The 17,573-nt window shown below is 48.1% G+C and overlaps 1 protein-coding gene and 1 long non-coding RNA gene across 2 annotated transcripts; both read right to left on the bottom strand.

The window, feature by feature from the left end:
* Window positions 1-2,192, bottom strand: ANKRD40CL (ANKRD40 C-terminal like). The gene is given in 6 exon segments (XM_042914474.1): window positions 1-95; window positions 825-879; window positions 882-981; window positions 983-993; window positions 1,822-2,112; window positions 2,151-2,192. Coding segments are annotated over 6 exon segments (594 nt in total).
* Window positions 2,193-2,354: 162 nt separating this feature from the next.
* LOC122207220 lies at window positions 2,355-15,750 on the bottom strand. The gene is made up of 3 exons (XR_006196716.1): window positions 15,017-15,750; window positions 5,327-5,484; window positions 2,355-2,658 (listed from the first exon to the last, which is right to left on the bottom strand). It is a non-coding gene; the product is annotated as an uncharacterized LOC122207220 (long non-coding RNA).
* Between the last annotated feature and the right edge of the window lie 1,823 nt (window positions 15,751-17,573).

The following is a 17,573-nucleotide window of genomic DNA, read 5'->3' as shown; positions in this document are numbered from 1 at the left end:
TTAACATGGGTAAATGGGGTCAAACAGCACCCGAGTGCTTCCAAAGTACTGGTGGTTCTCAACTAGCAGTTTGGGAGGGTTGACCCAGAAGGATTCTAGATAGTGTGGTGGAAGGAGCTCAGCGTGGGATGGGATGACAGCCTATCTTGGAGCTAGTTGTCGGTAAGGGTGCCTGCCAACTTTGTTCTTTCCATCTGTTTAGTAAGAGTTCACTGCTGTGGGCTGTGCCTTGGCCGTTCTACAAGTTGTATGTTAAAAGTGGCCCCAAAGGTAGTTACTCAAGTCCTGCCATTTTATAGGCAAGTTTAAAAGTGTAAATAGGAAATGATGGTATGACATGCTTTTAAAGATGGAGCATCAAGGGGGGCGGTGGCGCCGGACAGGCTCCGTCTGGAGCATGTGACTCTTGATCTCGGGGTTATGAGTTCAACCTCCATGTTGGGTGTAGAGATTATTTAAAGATTAAACAACAGCAACAACACTGGTTGGACCAGCGTGCCAAGGGGGTCTTGGCTTTTCCAGGTCTGTCAGCTTACCCTCCCCCCAACCCTTTTGTAGTTCACATGAACATGAACAGACCCTGGCCATTTGTCCTGACTGAACCTCAGTGGTACATACCCGTGCCTGATAAGGATTGACCTACAACTCTACAAAATAAACTTGTGTTTATAGGTACCATACTGCACAATTTTTTAATGGCTCTATTTGTCAGAGCACTTTGAAATTTTATCCCGGTCCAGAGAAGTTCAAGACAAGGGAATGATTTTCCAAAGTACCCACATGAAGTTAGCAAACCAGTACTGCATTGTTTATAAAACATAGACTCGAGTTGTTCATTTCTGGGATTTTCTGATAGGTCAGGTTTGCAGCATGGCTGTTGTGAAGCAGGGCTTCTCTGTCAGGGATGGTGCGTGTGCTACCAATTCAGAGCTTCCATTTTTCATTGAAACGAGTTTTATTTCCTGGAAGTCCTGTAGTCTTAATGTCTTTGTCCTTAATATGCAAAAGAGATTTTTACAGTTTATAAATAACATGTCAAATTATTAAGATGAAAAAGTCTTGATGGCCAACGTCTTGGGTTCTTGTCTAAACTCAGGCTGTTTCTGATTGGTTTCTCAGTCTATTCATGGTAAACTCAGCAGTTCAGAAGGTTGTTTTTCCTTTCTTTGGTCTCTGTTGTAGGTTTCTAAGGGGACTATCTATAGTCTCAAATTGATATTGCTGAAGAGAAAACCTCAGGCCAGGGCATTAAAAAAAAAAAAAATCCAGAAAATATGATCTTCCTGCCAATTCTTTATACCGTTAGCCGAGACACCAGTGAGTACTGTTAAAGGTATTTTTAAAGCTTTAAAAAAAAATAATGCCCAGAGAAGTGAGATTTTTCTTCTGAAATAAAGAATTGAGACCTGTGTTTTGAATCGGATAAATCTATAAAAATGCAAAACTATTTTGTGTCGTGAGATTACAAAGGCTGACTGTTGCTAAGCAGGTAAGGGTGAGTTAGTATTTTCCTTGCCAGGGATCATGTCACTTACTGTTAACCGGACAGGTTTGCAGAGGTAGAAGGGGCCATATGCTTTGAACTGAGTCTTAAAAATGGGCACTAAGTTATCATTCAGGCCGTTTTAAAGGGTTTATGAATTTAGGGGTGTAAGTCTGTAAAAAGCACCAGATTGAAAATGACCTAGCTCCTGTGTTTGGCTATCCCGTAGCCAGAATGTCCAGTGTCTTAAGTTTTGTTTTCACATTAGGAATGCAAAAGGTAAATGATTAGATTCACAGAACATTAATTTTGCCCACTTAGAACCTTGGAAACCCCACCTTTCTGAGCAGCGTGTTTGGTGGCCTTCTGATCTTCACTTGCTCTGGCTCAACCCCTCATTCACAGCAACTCACTTTTAGTAGATTTTGATAACTCAGCTCTCCTCTGTTCAGTTCAACTTCAGTGAAGTCATTTTCTTTGGGCCTCTGAATTCTGACTTTAAGCACCAGCTCTAGATCACCCCCAAATTCATTTGTAAAAGAAACAATACCTAATTTAAAGCCTTTCAGTTGACCTCGTCGGTGATTATAGCATAGGTAATCCCAAGAAAATAATGAATAGACATGGAGCTTTTATTGGTGTATATAAACTTGAAATTATCGGAGGCTTTTCTTGGGATGCTGGGCAAGCTCTGAGGTGTATGCCCCATTATACCCCCCAACAAGCTTGCAGTTTGAAGCCCGGCTAGGATTTAAAATATGCAACGAATATTTAAATGTGTCACCCTCGAGCAATCCACGGTGGGTGTTTGAACCTGCTGGTTATTTGGAAAGCTTGAAGGAAATGTTTAGCCCTGGGGTTCTGTATCCTTCAGAAGCCGTTGTGCCGAGGTGCAAATCATCCTGTGTGACTCCTACTGTACCCCCCTCCCCAGGACTTCAGGGTGACAGGCCCTGAGGTAGTTCTACCGCCATCTTTTTTGGAGACTGTGGTGTTGAGTCTCCAAACTTAGCTGTCCTTAAGAAGGAGTAGTTGACTGAAGGTGGAAGGACCCAAATGGAATTTGGCTTTGCAACATGGTCTAGGGGCTGAGTCCTCACCTAGACAGGCGTCCTCAGGTGTGGCATCACCTGGGTCAGTTGGCAACTGTGGACTGGCGCCTTGTTGCTATTCACCTGGGAAAGAATTAGAAAGCGTTGAACAGCAGCACCTCCGTGTTTGGTGCTCTGCCAGATCCGCCAGTTGAACAGGGACAATGATGCCCCCTCTCCACTTCCTGCTCCGCAGTTCCGCCGCCTCCTCGACCGAGAAGCCAAGTCCTGAGAAGGGCAGTAATTATGTTGAGACTTGAAGAGCAATTTTCCTTAATCACGGCCCAAATCATGAAGAGGCACCGAGACGCTATTTTTAAGTGGTATGTAATCTGGGGAAGAAAGACAATCTGGGTGCTCAACTCGAGCTCCTACTTAAATATTTTCGGCACTGAGAGCTTCGTGTCCCCGGTTCTCCAGCAGAGCTCTACAGCTAGAAGAGTCCCTTTCTTGGGCATTTTCTCAACCAGAGGGAAGGGGAAGGAATGAATGTTCCTTTCCAGGTGCCAAGGCCTTTCCCATTCTTAACGGTGTCCGTGCTGCACGTGGAGGGTGCCCCACCCTGGGGAGATGATTAGAACCACCGCCACAGAACCCTGGAGTGGTCTCTGCCCTAGAGTTTACAGACGAGCAGGAGAGAGAGAGAGAGGGAGAGGTAAATCAGGTGACCTCAGGTAAAGGGTGAAATGTCAGTCGTGAGGGCCAGATACACAGCACAGAAGCACGGAAAGGGGTCAAGGAAGGTCTCCCTGAAGGCAAGGCCTTCGAGCTGACATCTGAGGGGTGAGTAGGCTTAACCAGATCCAGAGGGAAGAAGGGCCTTCCAGGGCTGGGAACAGCAGAAGGAACCTGTGTGGATGGAGTGGTGCTTTTGAGGAAAGATGGGCAATCCAACATGGCCACCGGGCAGAGCTCGTTGGGGGCAGTGGCCAGGTTGGGGGAGCCTGGACGTTGGGGGAGCCTGTGCCGTCCAGCTCGGGAGCCGTGAGTCCTGTGAAACGAGATATGCTTATTTCATAAAAATACATAAAATAGGGGTGCCTGGGTGGCTCAGTCAGTTAAGCATCTGACTCTTGGCTTCCGCTCAGGTCACAATCTCACCACAGTTGGTGAGCTCGAGCCCCGCATTGGGCTCTGCACTGACAGCTTTGCAGCCTGCTTGGGATTCTCTGTCTCCTCTCTCTGCCCCTCCCCTGTTCTCTCTCTCTCTCTCTCTCTCTCTCAAAAATAAATACATAAACATTAAAAAACTAAAATACAACTTCAAAGACAGGAACAGTGAAATATTTACTTTTCAATATTGGTTCGATGTTGAAATGATAATTTTGATATGCTGAGTGAAGTAAATTATTAAAATTAATTTCACCTGTCTTTACTTTTTTAAATGTGCCTGCTAGGAAATTTCTAATTACATGCGTGGTTTACATCATATTTTTACTGGACAGCACTGGTCTAGGTGAAAGATTTTGGTTTTTGTTCTAGAACAACACCCAGCCATTAGATAGTTCTCAGCCCAAGGCTGTCCTAATCAGATTTGCGTTTTGGTGGGGAGGGGGGGTGGGAAACAAGACTCACTGTCCTCAAAAGAATCCTGTGGGGTGTTGACATCATTCCCATTTTCAGACGAGACATTTGAGGCCGACGGGTGAGGTAACTTGCTTCAGTTTGCTCCATGAGGAAATGGCAGGACCCGGATGTGAACAGGGCCAGCCCCATCGGCGGAGCCCAGAGCGAATGGAAGATCCGCAAAACGGCTTCCCCAAAGCGGCACCCCCTACCAGATGGGCGACCCCCAAGCAATTGCAACCCCCCGCCTGCATGCATCTGTACCTGGATGGGGGTGGGCGAGAGGTTCCCGTCTCTTGCCTGCCTGTGGCCCTCAGAACATGCCCTTGCCTTGTCTGCCTCAACTCCCAACTCTTGCTGGAATCCCTGCCAGGGGCCGAAGGTGACAACAGAACCAGGACTCTGGTGGAGGTTATGCGGTGGGGGGGGTGGGGGGAAGGAGTGGGACCTCGCACCCCGGGGAGCCAAGGCTCCGAGCTCCCAACCCCCCAGCACATGCTCCACTGTCTCAGCTGACTTCACTTACCAGACGGACTGCAAGATAAAATTATTTCAAATGTCAAGCCAGTGACCACAGAGCATTGCATCCCAAGCGTGGGGCCCTGCACGGCTGCTGGGATCACAGGCCCGAGAAGCCAGCCTTGCTTTGGACTGAAAAAGTATTCTTTCCACACGGCCCAGGGCCTCCCAACCTCCCCCAGGACAGCGGGATCTGTAGTCTTGTCTTTGCCCTGCACTCTGAGCCACGGAGCCAGCCCCTCTCTCGGGAACCCCTCAGCGCTGGCGAGCCTGTCTGATTAAGAGACCCTGGACCGGGTCTCTCGAGGAGGTCAGAAAGCATGCCCTTCGAAGGCACGCAGATTTGGGTCTGAAGATTTCCTCTGACGCAGCAGCAGTGGCTCATGGGACAAGTTACTTAACCTCTCCGAACTTCAGTTTTCTGCCCTGGAAAATGGGATTCGTAATCTCTGCCTTCGAGAAGTTGCAAGGACCAAGGAAGAAGTGAGCGCCAGCGATTGCTGGCTGCTATTACCCTTCGTCACAGCTATGGAAGCTTGCCTCCCCCTGCAAGGACCCTTGGTCTGCTTCCTTCGCTCCCGGCTTCACCAGTGGCAGAGCTGGCGAGGGCCACCGGCCCCTCCCAGATCCCTGAGGACTCCATGGGAAACAGGTCTTCTAGACTCACCTGCCGGCTTCTTCGTGTCCCACGATCAGGACATTTGGCCACGATTCATCAGATCACTGTCCCCTCTGGCATGTGTGCACGAGCTCGCAACCACATAAGCACCTCCAAAAGCCCCAGTGCGTCCGTCTGCAGGGCAACAAGCGTGTTGTGTCGCCGGCCTGGTGAAATGGGGCAGGGGGTTGCCATGTTATAGACGGGCCGAGTAAGACTCAGCGGTGTCGTAAGACTTGCACGGAATGATGTGAGTGAAGTTCGAGGCTCCCTCCTCCCTCAGGCTGTGTCCATCGGGTAACACCCGTAGGCTAATAGTGCTCGCCCAAGGGAATGCGCCCCTGGAAGGCTCGGCCCCCAGCCCCCAGCCAGACCCAGGCAGCGTTAGCCTTTCCTCTCTGGAAAAGGTTAGCAGCTACTACATCAGGGGTAAGAAAAGCCAAACACTTAGGTTCTTGATTCGAACAGGCTTCTCGTCCTCCCCGTTCCCTCCCCCATTTCGCCTCCCATCCTGTGAGGGAGGGAGACCAATCATGGCCCAAACCCCAATGGGACACTCAAGAAAGCGGGAAGACCCCAGCCCACAACTGGGAGACTCTGCCGTCGACCATGATCCCAGATCCCTTGATTTCCAACATTAAACTGGAGGAGGCAAGGACTGGAGCAGGACGTTCGATGAAGGGTGGGTGGGGCTAGGCCAAGTCCCAGAAAGGGCTGCTGCCTCAAAGGGGTGCTGAGGATAGGAGCCCACGGGTCCGGGGACGACTCTCACATTTCATTTAACTCTCCAGGGACAGGGCATCAGAAGGCCGGAGGAAGCCAAGGAGATCATAGCTCACAGGTTCTCATCACCCAGGAAGCCTTAAAAACAGTGGGTGCCTGGGTCCCACCCTCTGAAGGGTCCAACATCGTTGGTCTGGGGTGCCATCTGGGCCCTGGAATATTTAAGAGGTCCCCAGCTGATTTTAATGTGTGGCCCCAGTTGAGAACTGCCGATTTGGTCAAACTGCTTAAGGGGCAGATGAGGGTAATGGAGACCCGAGGAAGTGCTCACTGATGGTCGCCTGGGCTGCCGGGCACAGGGCTGGGGCCAGCTCTGGGCCGCCAGGTCGCCAGCCCGACGCTGCCTCCCCTCGGCATGCGGTGGTGCCCTTTCTGCCAGGAATGGAGGAAGGTGGGGCTCCAGCAGAGAAGGAAGCAGCCTGAGAATGGGGAAGAGAATGCACTTTGGCCAGTCTGGCCACCAGGGTGTGGTCAACCATAAAAAGAGCCATTCTTCGCCTCGGTCACCTGAGTGGGTGGGGGGACTAGAGATGAGGAGGGGCTGGAGATAAAAAGGCTTGGACTAAGGGGGAACCTCCATCCATTTCCATTCATGACTCTGTCCATTCACTCACGCGCTCCCCATTCACGGATCCCTTCATTCACATATTCACGCAACAAGGCTCGCTTTTTCTTCTCATTTTCGGAGCTCTCTTTTTGGGTCCCTTTTAATGTATTTAACTTGTTTTCAATCAGAATATTGCATGCTCTGGTTTCAACCGTCTAATGTTGCTCAAAATCGGGGCCATTAGCTAGGAAGAAGGCAAAGTGCCTGGTGGGGAGGGAGTCGCACAGGCCTTGGTGTGGGTCTTTTTCATTCATCATGCCGGGCACTCCGTGGCCCCTTTTATTTATGCCTTAGCTTTAGGGGCGCCTGGGTGGTTCAGTCAGTTAGGCGTCCGACCTTCGGCTCAGGTCGTGATCTCACGGTTCGTGAGTTCGAGCCCCGTGTCGGGCTCTGTGCTAATAGCTCAGAGCCTGGACCCTGCCTGGGATTCTGTGTCTCCCTCTTTCTGCCCCTCCCCCTCTTGCCCTCGGTCTCTCTCAAAAATAAATAAAACGTTAAAAAAATGTATTTAGGGGCGCCTGGGTGGCTCAGTCGGTTAAGCGGCCGACTTCGGCTCAGGTCATGATCTCACGGTCCGTGAGTTCGAGCCCTGCGTCAGGCTCTGTGCTGACAGCTCAGAGCCTGGAGCCTGTTTCAGATTCTGTGTCTCCCTCTCCCTGACCCTCCCCCGTTCATGCTTTGTCTCTCTCTGTCTCAAAAATAAATAAACGTTAAAAAAAATGTATTTAAGGGGCACTTGTACCCCAATGTTTATAGCAGCACTTTCAACAATAGCCAAATTATGGAAAGAGCCTAAATGTCCATCAACTGACGAATGGTTAAAGAAATTGTGGTTTATATACACAATGGAATACTATGTGGCAATGAGAAAGAATGAAATATGGCCTTTTGTAGCAACGTGGATGGAACTGGAGAGTGTGATGCTAAGTGAAGTTAAGTCATACAGAGAAAGACAGATACCATATGTTTTCACTCTTATGTGGATCCTGAGAAACTTAACAGAAGTCCATGGGGGAGGGGAAGAAAAAAAAAAAAAGAGGTTACAGAGGGAGAGAGCCAAAGCATAAGAGACTCTTAAAAACTGAGAACAAACAGGGTTGATGGGGGGGTGGGAGGGAAGGGAGGGTGGGTGATGGGTATTGAGGAGGGCACATTTTGGGATGCACACTGGGTGTTGTATGGAAACTAATTGGACAATAAATTTCATATTAAAAATATTTTTAATGTATTTATGTGTTTTTTGTGTGGGGGGGCGTAGCTTTTTATTTTTACATAGTTTCAAACTTACATAAAAGTTGCAAGAATTTATACCCTTTACCCATGGTTCACATTTTGCCACATTTGCTTTAAATTTTTTCTAAATATGTATATATATGTATGTGTGTATATACACATTTCCCCCCCTCAACCATGTGAGAGTAAGTTGTAGACCTCATGTTCCTTTCTGCCCAAAGACATCAGGGTGTCTTTCCTAATATGAAGGCTATTCTCTTCCATGGCAGGATACAAGGGTCAAACTCAGGAAATCTAACATCGATATAATGTCATTACCTAAACCTTGGTCCATACTCAAATTTTATCAATTGACCCACAATGTCCTTTTTTGCTTTTTTTTTTCTTCTTCCTGGTGCAGGATTCAGTTCAGGATCATGCACCGCATTTAACAGTCAAGTCTCAAATTTCTTTAATCGGGACTAGTTCTTCAGCCTTTGTTTTTCATGACATTGACATTTTTGAAGGATCCAAGCCAACAATTTTGTCATTCTTCCCTCAGTTGGCTTTGTCTGACGTTTCCTCATGATTCGATTCAAATTAAGCCCTTTGGCAGCAATGCTGGAGAAGTTCTGTCCTGTCTCTCTTAGTGCGTCCACACCAGGGGGCACGTGTTGGTTCGCCCCATTTGAGGGGACGGTGACTTCAATTACTTGGGAGAGGAGGCATCTGCCAGGTTTTCCTCTGCAGGCTTTGTTTTCCTCCCTTTGTAATTAGTGTGTATTTTATGGGGAGATACTGTGAAACCTGAGTTTTCAGATCTTCACCCCTTAGTATTTAGAATTCATTGAAGACTTTGGCTTGAAGCAATTGTGATGCATAATAATTGCAAAATGGTGACTCTTGAATTCCATTATTCTTTAAAGAATAATATACCAGATATTATATAAATATTTGGTATTCTACTGTAAGGAAGAGATTTCCTTCTCATTCCTTCATCCGTCAGCAATATGGACTCATGGGTTCTTACTTTATATGGTGGGTTATGATCCATTACTATCATCATTTAAAAATTTTTTTAAATTTTTATGGTTTCTGCTTTAAAACATTTTATGTATTTATTTATTTAAAAGTGTTTTATGTTTATTTATTTTTGGGAGTGCGAGAGACAGAACATGAGTGGGGGAGGGGCAGAGAGAGAGGGAGACAGTCCGAAACAGGCTCCAGGCTCCGAGCTGTCAGCGCAGAGCCCGACGTGGGGCTCGAGCTCGCAGACCGAGAGATCATGACCTGAGCTGGAGTCGGTGGCTTAACCAACTGAGTCATCCAGGCGCCCCAAAGATTTTATGTATTTAATCTTGACAACCAATGTGGGGCTCAAACTCATGACCCTGAGATCAAGAGTCACACACTCTACCGACCCAGCTGGCCAGGGGTCCCTATTTTGATGTTCAAATGATCCCAAATTTATACAGTATGTACTTCCCATATTCTGTGACATATCTCCATCATTTTATGAGCACTTTCTTAATTTCTGGCACATCAAGATGTTCTGGGCTCAACTTGTGCCTCCCCACCCCAGCCCTGGAATCCGTCGCTGCTCCAAGAAGCCAGATTCCTTCTAGTGGGGGGAAGAGGTGTACTCATTCCTACAGAGATGCCAAGAAGAATGCATCGGGACCCTTTCAGTGGACAGAACTGGAACCACACATACACACTTGCATATACACACATATGCACGGACTTCCATCATCCCCCAACATCGGGCTCTCCCTGGCTTTCTTCAGTCCCATATTACAACTCTCTCCCTCAACAGTGGGAAATCAGGCTCCTAACCCCTTTAATGTATTTACTCATCTACTAATCCTACAATCCACAGAAAATAGTTCCAGTGCTGCTCGTTTGAAACCACAGGTTCCGGGGCGCCTGGGTGGCTCAGTCGGTTGAGCATCCCACTTCAGCTCAGGTCATGATCTCACGGTCTGTGAGTTCCAGCCCCGCATCGGGCTCTGTGCTGATGGCTCAGAGCCTGGAGCCTGTTTCAGATTCTGTGTCTCCCTCTCTCTCTGACCCTCCCCCATTCATGCTCTATCTCTGTCTCAAAAATAAATAAACGTTAAAAAAAATAATAAAAAAATAAAAAAATAAAAAGAAACCACAGGTTTGTTGTTTGTGATTGTGCTTTAGAGTTCTTCCCGAACCTTGTCGATACTTTTTTAAGCATATGAAACATGGTGTGGTTCTAAGAATCAAAACTGTACAAAAATGTATATTTAGAGAAATATCATTTGGCATTTCTGCCCCTTCCATTTGGTTCTCATCTATTTCCTGTGGGAAATGAATACCCGTAGTTTTTTCTTTTTAAGTTTATTTATTTATTTAGAGAGAAAGCACACGCGTGAGGGGGGAGAGGCGGAGAGAGAAGAGAATCTCAAGCAGGCTCCATGCTGTCAGCGCCGAGCCTAACGTGGGGCTCGATCCCACAAACTGTGAGATCATGACCTGAGCTGAAATCAGGAAACTGACGCTCAACTGGCTAACCCACCAGGTGCTCCCTATCTCTGTAGTTTTTGAGCCATCATTTCTAGATTTCTTTTTGCAGAATTAACCAGGTGGATGTTTATTTTCTTGTTATTTCTTCTTTTCTTACAGAAAGAGTAGTACATATATTCTTTTCTACCTTGCTTTTTATTCACTAAACAATCCATCTGGAAGTTATTTTATTGTATGTATGTATGTATTTAATTTATTTTAATTAATTTATTTTTAAAAAAATTTTTTAAATGTTTATTTATTTTTGAGACAGGGAGAGACAGAGCATGAACAGGGGAGGGTCAGAGAGAGGGAGACATAGAATCTGAAGCAGGCTCCAGGCTCTGAGCTGTCAGCACAGAGCCCGACGCGGGGCTAGAACTCATGGACTGCAAGATCATGGCCTGAGCCAAAGTCGGCCGCTTAACCGACTGAGCCACCCAGGCGCCCTATGTATTTAATTTATTTTTAAAGATTTTATTCTCAACTAATCTCTACACCCAACATGAGTCTCGGACTTATAACTCTGAGATCGAGAGTCTCATGCTCTACTGACTGAGGCAGCCAGATGCCCCTGGAAATCGTTTTATATCAGTTCCTAGAGATCGCCTCCCCACTACCTGTATGGGCATTCTGTAGTCGATTCAATTAATTGCCTACATACAGGTATTCAGCATATTTCCAAAATTTTGTAATTACAGATAATGCCATAGTTAGTAATCTGCCTATGTATTTTTTTATTGTTGAAGGTTTATATTCTGGGTAGATTCCTAGAAGTAGCATTGGTGGGTCACAAAGTAAATGCATACATGGTTTTGTTTGACATGACCAAACTTCTCTCCATTAATGCTTAACCATTTCCCGTTCCCTCCAGCCACATACAAGAGGGCTTGGCTCCCCATGGCCTCACGAACAGACTGTTGTCAAGCTTTTGCCTATCAGATATAAGAGATGCCATGTTGGAATGTAGATGTTACTATTACTGAGGGATGATGAGGCCAAGAGATCAGGAGACCACTAGCACTGGGAAGGTAGTGTTACTCACAGTTCCCAAGAGGAAGGGGACATGGTGTGCCACCTGGGGCCACACAGAAAAGCACCAGGTCGATCAGGAGGCAGAGGGAGTGAGACGGAAGTGTAGACAAGAGCCTTTATTTCAATGGGAAGAATGGCTAAGCAGGTTTAAGACTGGCTGGTCTGAATGAACGTTTCACTGGTCTCTGGGGTACAGAGGCAGCCTAATCGTCTGGTACCCAGCCCTGGGTTGTTAGGGCAAGTGGAGAATGGCCCAGAGCGTGGGAGCTTTATACCCTGCCACATTTGCATTCTTCTGTTGTTTTGGCTTTATCATTTAGCCAAATGGCCTTTTTCATTGTTGAGAGAGAATTCTTCACGCGCCTCTGGCCTGAAGTTAGCACAGCATAGGCATTGGCTGTCTTTGTCTGGACTTTTTCAAGGACATTTCTGGAGTGAACAATCTCGGAAGTTAGAGATAGTGTCTCTCTCCAGAGCCAAGGGCAGGTTTCTTTACTGTCAGTGTAACAAAGATAATGACTCCTTCTGGGTCAGGCAAGCCTACTGACCGTTGTAAAAGATTCTGGTTCCCTGAGGTCAGGGTCCTCCTTTGCAAGCTGTTTTTTTTTTTTTTTTTTTTTTAATTAAAAAAATTTTTAATGTCTATTTGTTTTTGAGAGAGAGAGACAGAGCATGAGTGGTGAAGGGGCAGAAAGACAGGGAGACACAGAATCTGAAGCCGGCTCCAACCTCTGAGCTGTCAGCCCAGAGCCTGACGTGGGTCTCGAACCCACGAAAACTGCGAGATCACGACCTGAGCCGGAGTCGGATGCTTAACTGACTGAGCCACCTAGGCGCCCCACAAGCTGTTTTCTTATGATGATTTTTTAAGTTATTTGTGTATCTTACTTTGAAAAAAAAAAGAAAAAAGACTTTTAATGGCTTTGAGGAAGGTATTGAGATACCAAAGACCCTGCACCCCCAGGCTGCACCTTCCCTCAGCTGTTCAGTTTTGTCTCCTTGGGCAGAAGGGACATCACTGTGGCCATAAATGTTTTCTTTGGTCTTAGAAGCTGCGAGAAGGCTCCCTAGAGAAAGGTGCTGACTTTGTAGCATACATACATGCGGGGCTGTTAACCACCTTGTATAGCGCTCCCAACCACGAGGGTGGGTAGAAGAGTCCCGGGGCTGTTGCAGGACAAGAGGACTTGAATTTAGGATGAAGGGAACAAGGGCCAATCTGAGAGCGTTACTCATTGGGGTGGCGGGATTGCCTATCACGGTGTCGCCACAGGACAATGTTGAAGCGGGTAAGAGAGTGTGAGGCCATCTGCGGGCTTCTCCCCGTGGCCTTGTCCCGGCTTCATTTGCCCTGGACTGTGGGTGTCTCCCTCACCCCAGGAGGTTCAGGCAGGCAGCCGGAAGAGCTGGGGGTGGGGAGGGTCCTGGCACCTGTCCAGCCCACCTGCTGCTTTGAACCGTGGGACTCCCCCTGCCTGACTTTCCTCTGCATCTGTGTGCTTGTTGGCTGCTACGGTATTTGTTGTTTTTTATTTACAAAGTAACATAAAGTTCCTGGTTAAAAAAGAGAAAAGTCAAAACCTCAAAAGCTTGGAAAGTAGAAAATTCAGTTCTCCAGGGCACCTCCCAAGAATCCCCAGGGTTCCCACGAAGGCAGGGGCCCTGAGGTGTGCCCAGCCCGTAGGACGGACCGGTGTCTGGGACCCTGGGGTGCCCAATGTTTATTGAATAAAGAAAGGAATTATGAACGAATGAGCAGTTTGGGAAGCATTTTCCAGTATTTTCTCCATGTGTCTACCAGCGTAAACATAGAAAAAATATGGGGTCATGGTATAAATGCGGTTCTGAATGCTTGAAAAAAATTGAACAATTCCTTGCGGGGGCTTGTCCCTGTTACTTTATACCAGGGTTTCTCAAGTGTGGCACTATTGGTGTTCAGGGTTGGGTCAGGACTCGTTGGGGGCAGTCCTGTGCACCACAGGATGGACAGCATCCCTGGCCTCCGCCCACCAAGATGCCAGTACCACACTCTCCACTGAACAATAATAATACAGGTTTCTAGGTGTTATCGAATGTCCCCTGGGGGGGCAAGATCGCCCCCCACTGGAGAAACCATAGATTTACAGACCTACTTCTCTTCTTGGCTCTCAGAGTATTCCAAGAAAGAGTGTGGCTGTGGGATCTTTAAGCTCATTTGTCAAAGATGCCGAGTTGTTTTCGGTCCCTTGCAAGGGGCCCACGGGAGCACTTGTGTGTTTCCACAGGACACTTTCCAGAAGTGGGACACCGCTGAGCTGAAGCCGGGGCGCCCTCGCATGCATCTGTGCCCCCAGCGAAGAGGCATGACAGGGCCCGCCTCACTGCGGGCTCCGTGGCGATGGGAATTCACCTCTCCAGTCGTTGCCAATTCGATGCGGTTTATGGGCAGTGGCATTTCTTATTTTGTTCTCTTGTAGAACTGTATTGATCGTTCCTTCCAGGAAAATGTGAAGTAAGAGCAGTGATCACCAGGAGCCTTCCCCCTTTGGGCTCCGACTTGAGTGGTATACTTGGAGAAACGCTCTTCCCAGAGATAGGTATGTGTGCGTTTTCGATATTAACTTGCTTTTCAAGCGCTCCGCAATGGGGTCTTAACATCCTCTCTGAACAGAAGGTTGTTGATGAGAGAGCATTAAAGTTTCTAAGCGGTCGGACGATTTTATTTCTACTTTGATTATGGATTCCTAATGTGTTCAATTGTGGTGATGAAATATAGGGCCGGTCTGTACTGTTTCTTTGGGAATTTATTGAGATTTTCTTTGCAGCCTAAGTCAATTTTCATAAATGTTCATAAATATTACATTACCTGTAGAATGTGACACCAGGGCGGAGACACCCCCCCCCCCAAATCCCCCCACAACTGTGTCCCCAGGGCTTTGAATGATATCACACACAGTTGGTGCTCAATATCAATCCGTTGAATAAAGAGTGGATGAAGGGCACCGACTGGCTCGGTCAGAAGAGAGGGCAACTCTTGATCTCAGGGTCGTGAGTTCAAGCCCCATGTTGGGTGTAGAGATTACTAAACCATAAATAAATAAGCTTATAAAAAAAAAAGGAGTGGGTGGGTGGCCCTTGTAAAGATGTATTCATTGTTTGCAACATACAACTTCCAAGAAGGATGATTATTTTCTTCCTCTTTCAAATATCGGATCTGTTCAGGACTGAGAGATGCTTCCGTTTGTCTCCTTTTCCCTGCGTTTTCTACAGTTTCTGCTTTGTATATGTTTTTTAAACATCTTAAATTTTTTTTAACGTTTTTTTTTAAATTTATTTTTGAGACAGAGAGAGACAGAGCATGAACGGGGGAGGGGCAGAGAGAGAGGGAGACACAGAATTGGAAGCAGGCTCCAGGCTCTGAGCCATCAGCCCAGAGCCCGATACGGGGCTCGAACTCACAGACCGTGAGATCGTGACCTGAGCTGAAGTCGGCGGCTTAACCGACTGAGCCACCCAGGCGCCCCTTTTAAACATCTTAAAATAAAACTCACACACTGTAAAACTGGCCCACTTCACAGCGTACCATTCACGGGTTTCTAGTCCATTCCCAAGCTTGTGCAACCATCGCCGCTATCTTACTTCCGAACATTTTCCTTGCCACGAAAAGAAATCCGGCAACAGTCACCCCTCATCACCCCTTCCCCCAGCCCCTGGCAACCACGAACCTACGTTCTGTCTCCACAGATGTGCCTGTGCCGGACATTTCTTTTAAATGGAGTCCTGCCATGTGGCCCTTAACGACGCAAAAGGGTCCAATTTACCCACATCCTCGCTCGTACCTGGTAATACCCGTCTTTTTTCATTTTGGTCATCCTAGTGGCTGTGAAATGCTGTATCTCTTCGTGGTTTTGCATTTCCCTAATCACTGATGACCCTGCGCATTGTTTCTTGTTCTTGGCCGTTGTATGCCTTTTTTTGGAGACCTGTCTACTCAAATCCTTTGCCCATTTGTAAATCGGGTTGGCTTTTCAGTGTTGGCGTCCTAAGAGATTTTTGCGTATATGATGAATCCAAGTCGCGTACCCGACAGGTGATTTGCAAATATTTTCTCCCATCCCGTGGGGTGGCGTTCACTTATTGATGGACACGTTTTTCTGGTATGTTGCCTTTGCTCCCCTCAGCATTCGAAAGAGATCTGTTTCGTCCCATGTAATTCTCTGAGTTGAATTCAGCTTTGCTCTTCAGGTCATAACCTTGGTTTTCTTTTGGTCTGCGTGCGCCCCGTGTCTCTGCGCATGTGGTCAGCCCTTAGTGAAGGTGGGTTTCCTCCCTCCTCTCTGTCCGCACAGAATGCCCCTCCCTAGAGCCACTGATGTCCAGACCCCACACAGCGACCAGCGCGTGGCCTGTCTCAGCGCCTCCCCGTCCTCTCCCTACCCCCACTCCCATTCAGGGCCCTGGGCGCGGTCTCCGCCACCCAGCTGCCATCCTCGTCACGTCCACCAGGGGCCGCCCCGCTCCTGCCTGAGTTCCCTGCCGGAACCTGCGCTTTAATTTACCTCGTCCCTCCCAGTCCTCCCATCTCCCAGCGACACCTTCGGGCTTAAAGCCCCAGAGCCGTTTTCCAGGTTAGGGGAGGAGCCCGCTGCTGCAGCTGCCACGACTTAAAGCGTCCTGTGGGAAATCAGCCCAGTGCAGCCTGGCTCTTTCATTCCATGCCTCTGTGCCACGGTTATCTCACCTGCAGAATGGGAACGATTTCCCACCTCGCTCAAAAATAACACGTTCGGCGTGTAGCAGGGTGGCTGGCACCCAGGAAGGGCTTAATGAAAGCAAGGCTTGGGGCGCCTGGGTGGCTCAGTCGGTTAAGCGTCCGGCTTCGGCTCAGGTCAGGATCTCAGGGTTCGTGAGTTCAAGCCCCGCATCGGGCTCTGTGCTGACAGCCTGGAGCCTGCTTTGGATGCTGGGTCTCCCCCGCTCTCTCTCTCTCTCCCCCTCCTCTGCTCATGTTCTGTCTCTCAAAAATAAATGTTAAAAAAAAAAAAAAAAAAAAGAATTCTTAAAAAAAAAAAAAAAAAGCAAGGTTTGATAGCAAGGTTTCAAAATTCTACGAATGTCTCCATGGGTCCCCTTAAAGGCCATAGGAAGATCTGTCCACCCTTTGTTCCCTCGGGCAATGACGTGGTGGGGTTCCTGGGGTGGGATACTTTTGTAACAGATAGAAACCTTGCAGTCAGATGTGTGGGCGTTTTTGTTTTCCATAACTAACATTAATTCCCATCTCAGTTTTTCATGCTGCATGCTGTGGAAACATGTGCTTAAAGGATTCAGGATTGCCTCAGTTTCCCTTTCTCCCCAGGGTTCCAAGTAGTGCCATCAGTAGGAGAGGGCTTCTGACCTTGGTCACTCATTTGCTCCGCTGGCCGCTAGAATGATGGTCTTTGTCCCCATTGGCCATTAGTCGCAGGTGTCTGTCCATGCTGCTTGCTGTCCACCCCGCTTGGTGGCCACAGCTGCCAGCATTCACCAAGAAGGCCCGCGGTCCATCCCGCCTCCTTTGTCCTTGTATCATGCAGACTCCCAGCATCTTCTCGCCCCAGAACCCTCTCGCAGCCACTTCTGTGGGAAACTTGGGAGGGGGCTGCCTCAGGCCTTCTCTGCGCAGGCAAGAGACATGTACTTATCTGCGTGACCACATCTGCGTTACATGTAAATACATGCAGGGTGTTCCGAGAGGGTGGCACCCCCACCCCCTCACCCAGGCAGCAGGCCTGTCTCTTCCCTGAGCTCTGTGGTGCCCTCCGGTCCGGCCAGGAGAGTGGGATGGAGTAGCTGTGAGGAAAACGCTCTTGCAAGCTTACTGTGGTTCCCGAGGCAAGGACCTCAGCTTTGAAACTCCAGGTTCAAGACCTAGCTCCTTTTGCCTCTCTCATTTCTTCCGGAACAGCCCCTGCCCTGGAGACCTCCTTGCTGCCATCTGCGTCCGGGGCAGGGTGGGATGATGTTCTCGATATTTCCAAATATCAGCCTGCCACACCTTTTACCCTGTTTTCTGGGTACTGTACAGGACTGACTCACGGCCCAGAGCACTCCAGGGGAGTTTTGTGC

This window comes from Panthera leo, chromosome E1 (genome assembly GCF_018350215.1).
Source record: "Panthera leo isolate Ple1 chromosome E1, P.leo_Ple1_pat1.1, whole genome shotgun sequence".
Classification (NCBI taxonomy): Eukaryota; Metazoa; Chordata; class Mammalia; order Carnivora; family Felidae; genus Panthera; species Panthera leo.
Note: the sequence above shows the minus strand (reverse complement) of the source record. Positions and strands in the feature narration are given on the sequence as shown.